This window comes from Eurypyga helias, unplaced genomic scaffold, assembly GCF_000690775.1.
Source record: "Eurypyga helias isolate BGI_N326 unplaced genomic scaffold, ASM69077v1 scaffold23549, whole genome shotgun sequence".
Lineage (NCBI taxonomy): Eukaryota > Metazoa > Chordata > Aves > Eurypygiformes > Eurypygidae > Eurypyga > Eurypyga helias.
Window position 1 is genome coordinate 7932 of NW_010271736.1, and position 7941 is coordinate 15872.

The 7941-nt window shown below is 37.2% G+C and overlaps 1 protein-coding gene across 1 annotated transcript in view; it reads left to right on the forward strand.

Annotated features, from left to right (window-relative positions):
• The window catches only part of LOC104515081 (putative PGM5-like protein 2), a gene marked incomplete at its 5' end in the record, with an annotated part of 8720 nt that extends 1095 nt beyond the window's left edge, over positions 1-7625 (forward strand). Inside the window, 4 exons of the mRNA XM_010158926.1 lie at positions 1317-1463; positions 3895-4020; positions 6382-6572; positions 7467-7625. Coding sequence (XP_010157228.1) covers positions 1317-1463; positions 3895-4020; positions 6382-6572; positions 7467-7625 — 623 coding nt within the window. The remainder of the gene's footprint in view (positions 1-1316; positions 1464-3894; positions 4021-6381; positions 6573-7466) is intronic.
• Positions 7626-7941: the final 316 nt, after the last annotated feature.

Below are 7941 nucleotides of genomic sequence, written 5' to 3' on the forward strand. Positions count from 1 at the left end.
TGCAGCTGAGAAAATGTAGGTTAAGTATTAGGCAAGGTTTTTGAGCTGAGAGAGTGGTTAGGCACCATGACAGGCTCCTAGGGAAGGCTGTTGTTGCGCTGCGTTCTTGCCTAGTCTGTTTTTTAGTTCCAGGTCAGTCAGAAATTTGTTTCTGTAGCTGTAGGGGAGAATGCAGGGCGACACTAGCATCTCCCTTGCTGGAAGTATCAATAGATAATACATCCATCTATCAAGGATGATCTGGAGCTAATGAAACCTGACCTCGCCTCTTGGATGCGTTTGGATTAGATGAGTAAGAAGTAATTTTCTAAGACAAATGAAGAGTTAAGCAACTGTTACTTACTGTATTGCCTTGGACCATCTGGTACATGGCATCCGAGATGAAACACGATTTATCTGGCAAAGCTACACTGAATACAGCAGCGCGGCTGTAGGAGTGGGAAGTGGCTTCGGGTTAGGAGAGAGAGCACATAAAAGAGAATAAAGGAAGTAATTTTTCAGAGTGGAAGTGTAGCTTTAATATAAGAAGTGAAGAGTCAGATAAGCCAGACTTTTGTTGTAACTCAGACTCAGCTCTTGCACTACATATGGCATAGCTTATCTGGTAATTTTTGCATCTAGCCTGCAACTTTTATTTTATTGAGAGTAAATCTTTAAAAATAGAGACAATCTTTAGGATTTGGCAGTAAAAGTAATGCACAAGTAAGATGTGATTTCAGTTTCTGAATGACATAGCTGTTCCAGGTCATAATTGCTTGTTAAGCAATTAAGGTCTTTTGAATTCTAACAAACATACATTTCACTAAGCCACTGGGGGAAAACTGCAAGAGAACATCACTGTCAAACTGGTAAGACTGGTAAAAATGCTAATTATGTCTAATGAAATAATGAAACACAAAGCTGTCTCACCTTCACAAGTGTGCATTTGCAGAAAGCCCTGTGAAAAACCAGAAGCTGCTGCTGAAGGACAGACTTTAATATATATGTTGAGATTCTGTATAGAGTAAAAAATTGCAGTCTTTGAGCAATATACCCAAAGAAAGATTACTGTACCTTCTTTGGTTCCCTTATCCCTCCTGCCCTGGAGAAGGATTGTTATAAATACTCCACGTGAATCAAAATGTTGTGTGTAGTGCACTGTATTTCCATGTTATATTTTTTCAAAATTTGTTTTAAAACCTGTGTTATACTGAAAGAAAAGAACTTATTTACTATAGTTCTTTGTTTGGGTTTATTCTATAATAGCTCAAATATATTCAGAAAAAATGCTTGCTTTTTAAAAAATAAATAACCCAGCACTTTCTTTTTTCTTATAGGACCAGCTCCAGATATAGTTTCAGACAAAATCTATCAAATAAGCAAAACCTTGGAGGAATATGCCATTTGTCCGGATCTCAGAGTTGATTTATCACGCCTAGGAAGACAAGAATTTGATCTGGAGAACAAATTCAAACCTTTCCGAGGTATCAATGTGTGCATTTATGCATGCTACGTCCACCAATTCTAAATCGTAGAATTGCTGAAGAAGTATGATGGGTAATATTTAAACAGAACTTGAGTTCTTCCAAATGCCTTACTTCAAGTTCTCAAAATATTAGGCAGGATAGAAGTGTTGTGTTTGTTTTGCGCATAAGGAAGCTGAGTTTCAGACTTCAGGTGCATCAGGGCTTATCATTTAGCCAAATACTTAGCTAAATACGTGCTTAAGCTTGCTAGTAGTTAAACAACAAACACAGACATTTTTTGATTTGGAGTGGTTTGCTCATGGAAGTCTAATTGACAAGAGTTCATGAGAGTCTCAGTTTACTCATTCTTTGCTCACACTTTCTGAAAAGATATGACATGAATAAGGCACTATACATCCAGAGACTCCAAATGTAAAGGGAATGCTTAAGCACGTTTCATTTTAAGCATGTGAATACTTTCTTTGCTGACACTTGATGTGAAATGAGCTAACACAGCCACTTGGTCCTCAGGGAGTCAAAAGCAAAGGAAGGGATCCAGATGGTATTTCAAATACTGTAAAACTCTGTGGCCTCAGGAACTCTTCCTCAGTCCTGATGTCCTAGAATAAACGGCAGTTTATTTTCCACCAAAACAACATGTTTTGAGACAAAATACATTTTGATAAATATAGCTTTTGATTAAAGAAAATCTTAAATTATGATTTTTTGATTGCAAAGAACATGTTTAGGTTTTTAAGCAAATAGCAAAAAAAAAAAAAATCAGTTGCAGCATCACTCTGGAATCATGTGGTTGCCACCATTTTAAATTTTGCTTTTCAACTTCTTAATCTCTCACAATTGTATTTTTCTAAATGAAAATGAAACACACCCCACTCCCCTCCCTACCCCTGGTAGCATAAGAATAGATTAAAAATAATTGAATGTTGTCTGATATTTTTCTAAGGAAAAATAATTTCCCAGTCATCTCTTCCCAGAATACATCATCCTGCAAGGGATCCCTACTGAAACGATGTAATTGACTTAGAATTGCAGGACTAAGTATAGTTTACACAGGTCTGAATGCAGAATGAAAGTGCAGAAAGAATGAAAATAATTTTAAAAGTATTTTAAGTTACTGTGTGATGTATTTGAAGTTTCTGCTTTTTCAGTTGTATGAACTATCTCCTGTGACTCAAACCTACACAGGTACTGAAGCAACTGAGAGTAAACCAGTTGGGTTTGCAGGAGCTAAAATAATTTTTAGCCTTCAGTCTTACATGCACTTAACTTGTGGGAGCAACTGCACTGCAACTGGGGCATTTGTCCATATGTGGAAAGGTCAGACCCTACTTAAACATTGCTAGGAACAGGGAATAGAAGATAATAGGGTAATGTAATTTTAGTGAATTTAGTGTTTTCCAGCGTTGAGAACCTTTTTTCTTTGTTTCTGCATTCAGGTGTATTGTTATAATCTATTCTAAGCATTTTTCTCAGGCTCGAAAAATGTCTGTGTCATTTTCTTGTTGTCCTAAAGAAGATCATTCGGGTGAGGTCAGTGTTTCTGAGGAAAATTGGCTGATATTCTAAGTAATAATTGAATTTGTAGCTAAAATATTTCAAGATACTAATTTAACCAGATAAAGACACTTGTATAACATACGCTTTTTGCTTTAATCATGAAAAGTAATACATTACAAGATGACTGAGAAGTGGCTTTTGACAGTGATTTGGAAACTGTCTTCATTATGACAGACTTACTTTAATTAATTCATTTTTGTTTTATGTTTTACATCTGAAAGAGCTACAAAAATTGTAGTGCTCTGCTTTTATGAATTTAAAATTCAAATTGCCAAGACGTTAGCAAAAAACAGATGTTGTATCTGAGACTTAACTTTCCTAAATCTGTGAGACACAAAATGTGAAAGTATAGTGGTAGGTGGACAACAAGCTGGAGAGAGATATTCCAGGTGCCAAAACCGAGAAGAATAGGCTGTATGTCTTCTGATGGAATGGTGCAGACAGACAGTGCTGTCAGATAGAAGAACATCTGACTTCAACTTGGCGTGGACATCTTCCATCCTCTGCGAATAAACCTGTTGAGCTTGAAAAGTTGTTCAGTGATTTAGTGAATGATAAGTAAAGGGTTTCCTTTGATAAAATGTACTCTCCTGAATTTTTTCAATGAAATAGGAACTGTCAACTTATGTTACCTCTGCAGTCCTTTAGCAGGCATACTTGCTGATCTTTACAAGGCTTAAAGCTTGATGGTAGCCACACTGAAATCAGTGAAGTCTTTGGCTTTTCCTCTATGGGCTTCAGAGCAGATCTGTATTGTGTAGGGGTTGCATGTTCTGGTTTTAGTTGAGGTGCGTGGCTGGTGGAATTGTGCTGAAAGAGACATTTGCCCATGTATGCGCTGCAGTGACTTTTTTCTGCCTAATTTTTCTAGTGGAAATTGTGGATTCTGTGGATATCTACCTCAGTCTCCTTCGAAGTATCTTTGACTTCAATGCGATCAGAAATTTGCTGACCGGACCCAACCAGATTAAAATAAGGATCGATGCCATGAATGGAGGTATGAACTTAATTTGCTATCAGGACAAAATTATAGGTACACCACAATAGCTTCCCAATAGAGATGGTGCCCTGCAATAGTTTCCCAATAAGGTACAGTGTATGAAAGTCAGAATTTTTGGTAAGTTTAAGGGTAATAAAATGGATTTTAACATTATACTGGTAACAAAGGCAATCTTAACAAGAGGTTAGGTCACTTATTAGGCAGACATTTATCTTCCTTGATAAGTGAAGGCATATGTGTCCAATAAGTGTTGTCTTTCTGCATTTGGAAGCAAGCAGGATGAGGTAATCTTGCCATGAGAGAGTGATGAAGTATGTTGCAGTGTGCAGTAACCAAGGAGGTTTCAAGGCAGACTCTACTAAGAATAAATTCTAAATGGTGTCAAATTAGTTAAGTCTGAATGCATTGCACCCAAGAGTCAGTACAGAGTTGACTGAGGCTTCTGTTTCACTAATGTTAACTGTTAAAAATTTCAGTGTACTGGGGGCAAGATGAAAGAAGGTGTCACAGGAGACAGCAAGGGACCAATTCTGTGCCAATAGTAAAAAAATTACAAGCCATGTCACTTGCGGAAACATAGATCAGTACGGGATCTATCTTAGGCTACATCATAAAAAAAAATACGTAAAGATTTCTACAGATAATGACTTGAAGGATAGGAGTGTAAGTAATGCTATTCAGCATTATCTTATGGAAAACAAATTCTGTCAAACAAACCAGGTTTCATTTTTGAATGGGATTACAAAAATAGACTGCTAAAGGTAGCTGGATAGACTTAGAAAGCTTTTGTAAAGCATTTTATCTAGTACAGTGTGATAGTCACTCTTGAAATGATTGAAGGGACTCTTGAAAAGACCGTGGGCCCAGAGTCAGTGTGTAAACTCACAGTTTTACCAGCTAAAGGGCAGATTATGTCCTTGAACAATGCAGATAGGGCAGCGAGGAAGGCACTGCCTCCTGTCACGTACAGAACTGGAGAGAACATTACTCAAGTAGTTTGTGGAGTTCTGATATCCAGATCTGTAACTGAGTGTTGAAAAATTTTACACATGGTCAAAAAGAGGCATAGTCTGGCTGAGTATTAGGAAAACTGATGCATCACAGACATTTTAAAGGACTGAGTTTGTTTTCTTTATTTACAAAGGGATAAAGAATTGGCTTTATGACTGTATATTGGTGGAGAAATAGCCATGGTATAATACAGAGTACGCATGCAGTAAGAATATTCAAGAATATTTGTTTATACAACAGAGGAAGTTTTTCTGTTTTCACAGAAAAATTATTTATCAGTCTTCTATTCCCCCAAATACTAAAAGGAATCAATAGTGACAAGTTGAGGCCAGACAAATGAAGATTGAAATGTAGCTCACATGTTTAGGGGTAACAGTGAATAATCACTGGAGCAGTCTGCCAAAGATAGTTAGGGCTTGTCCTTCTGTTGGTGGCATCAGGCTGCAAGACTTTGGATTTTTGGCCTTAGCCAAAAGTGAGTCTCTTGCCACGGTATAGTGAATGTTAGAGAGGACCACATATGTATGTGGACAAGCTGTCGTCCAGAGTTTGTTTTAGCTATGCACCTCTGGAATATGGTTGGATGCTTGTAGGCATTGATAGCTTAACATTGCCATAAAAAAAGAGTAATTTCTCAGGAACCTATTTTTGGTATTTTTTTCCCACCTGACTCAGGGATGCAGAGACCTCAGTCAGTTGCTAGTGTCTGTTCAGCCACCGAATACATGGAACAGTTACATATAATAGGAGCTGGGGTCTTGGTTGCCTTCGTTTTGTTGGTTAACAAAACAAAGAAGCTATTTTGGAGTTAGTTTTGAGAAAGTTTTTATTTATTATCTACAAGACAGTAAATAAAATGTGGTAAAATTATTAGGTGGACAAAACTGTCGGAATTTTAGCATGAATTAGAATGTTGACATAAATGTATTTTCCATTTGTATTCCCCTACTGTTTATTTTCCTTGCTATTGTGTCTTAAACTCTTGTTTGCATTCTGGAACACAAAGAAGAACATCTTATTTTCATTCTAGTGTGAAAAAAACCCTCTGTGTTTATGATAAATGCTTTATTTAATAATGGGTAAATAAAACTTGCGTTTTTCACCATTCAGTCGTTACTTTTCACTTTCACTAGTGAGGAACTGTGTTTTTAATGCTGAATTGCAGATTGACTGTTCACTGGGGGGACAGTCACATACTCCTGTGGGGAATAATAGTTTGTTTTTTCTTGCTAGGACAGATTTATAGAATTGTTGAAGATATGTTTCATAAATCTCCATGGTGCTGTGAAGAATTTGAATGTCAGGCATATGCTTTTGTGATTGCATGGCAGATTTCTGTATTTGCAGTTATGGGACCTTATGTGAGAAGAATCCTGTGTGATGAACTGGGAGCTCCTGCAAACTCTGCCATAAACTGTATTCCTCTGGAGGATTTTGGTGGACAGCCTCCTGATCCCAATTTAACATATGCAACTGCCTTGCTGGAGGCTATGAGAGGTGGCGAGTATGGATTTGGAGCTGCTTTTGATGCTGATGGAGTAAGTATTTTGATCTGTCTGGAGGTTTCACTGTAGTTATTTTGTTTGGGGGTCAGATACGGGTCATGTAAGTATAATTTATTTGCTTTTCAGTAAGCCCTCAAAGCTGAAAGTGATATTACTTTCAGGTACAGATGATAGCATTTGCAACACATAAATCAGACACATATGTTGTAATTTGTCTCAGCAGATGACTGCAGATCAAGCAGGATTGAATGCAGAATGAGAATTCTTTAAATATTGAGCTGGTTTTGTCTTGTACTGGTGTAACATTTATTCCCTGGGTAGGAAGAGACAGCATATATAGATAATACGGACTTGTCACAGGAAGTAGTAACTGAGTTCAGTCCTTTTCGGTTAACGTTGTAAATTGAGGGTTCTTTAGCTAAATAAAGCACTGTATCATAATCTGTTTGTTTTAATTATTTTTATGTCGTATTATCGGTATTATAAACAGTGAAGTATAACAGAAACAACTTTCTGCCTGGACAGGATGGAGAAAGATGAGAAGGTTCTGCAGAACAGAAGCTATTTTCTGTTGTCAGTAAACACAAAACACCCTCCCACGCTCCGTATAGTGTTTGTTGTTGGCAAAAAGATTCTCCTACACAAGCATTCCCTGGCAGGAACAGACCTACTGAAGTGTCATGTAGGAGGCTGACGCTAGGGACTGATCTGAAGCTTTGATTTGTAAGACTGGAGGCAGTGATGGTGTGATAGTGAGATATAAACCTGCCAGGATGATTGCCAGTAAATTATTTCGTCCCAAGAGGGATGCGAGTTACCCAAAGCCTGTTCTTTTTTTCCCTACTTACAGTGGATCTAATAAAATAAATTGCCACTCCTCAAAATGTGGAATTTAAGGTGCTTTTTTGAATTTCTTTTCTTCTCCAGGACCGGTACATGATCCTTGGCCAAAATGGTTTCTTCGTTAACGCGTCAGATTCATTGGCTATAATTGCAGCCAACCTGTCTTGCATTCCATACTTCTGTCAGATGGGTGTCCGAGGATTTGGCAGGAGCATGCCTACCAGCACAGCCCTGGACAAGTAAGATGAAACGTTTATTTCTATCACCTTGGTCATTACATTAGTTATCTCTCTGTTTTGTACTACGTAACAATGCTGAAATTGAGAAGTCTTTTGATAAGAGCTTTTAATTTTCACAATCTGTATGTGCTTTATTGTTTTAACTAGTTTTGTTGATATTTTGATCTTACCTAGGCTAATTTTACCAACCTTTACTTAGATGAAAATAGTTTAATTCAGCCTGGAAAAGAAATAAATAAAGTATTTTGAGAGTACCAACACTTGACTGATAATTAATTTTCCAAATAACCTTATTTGTTTTCATAGTAAGTAATAGTTTA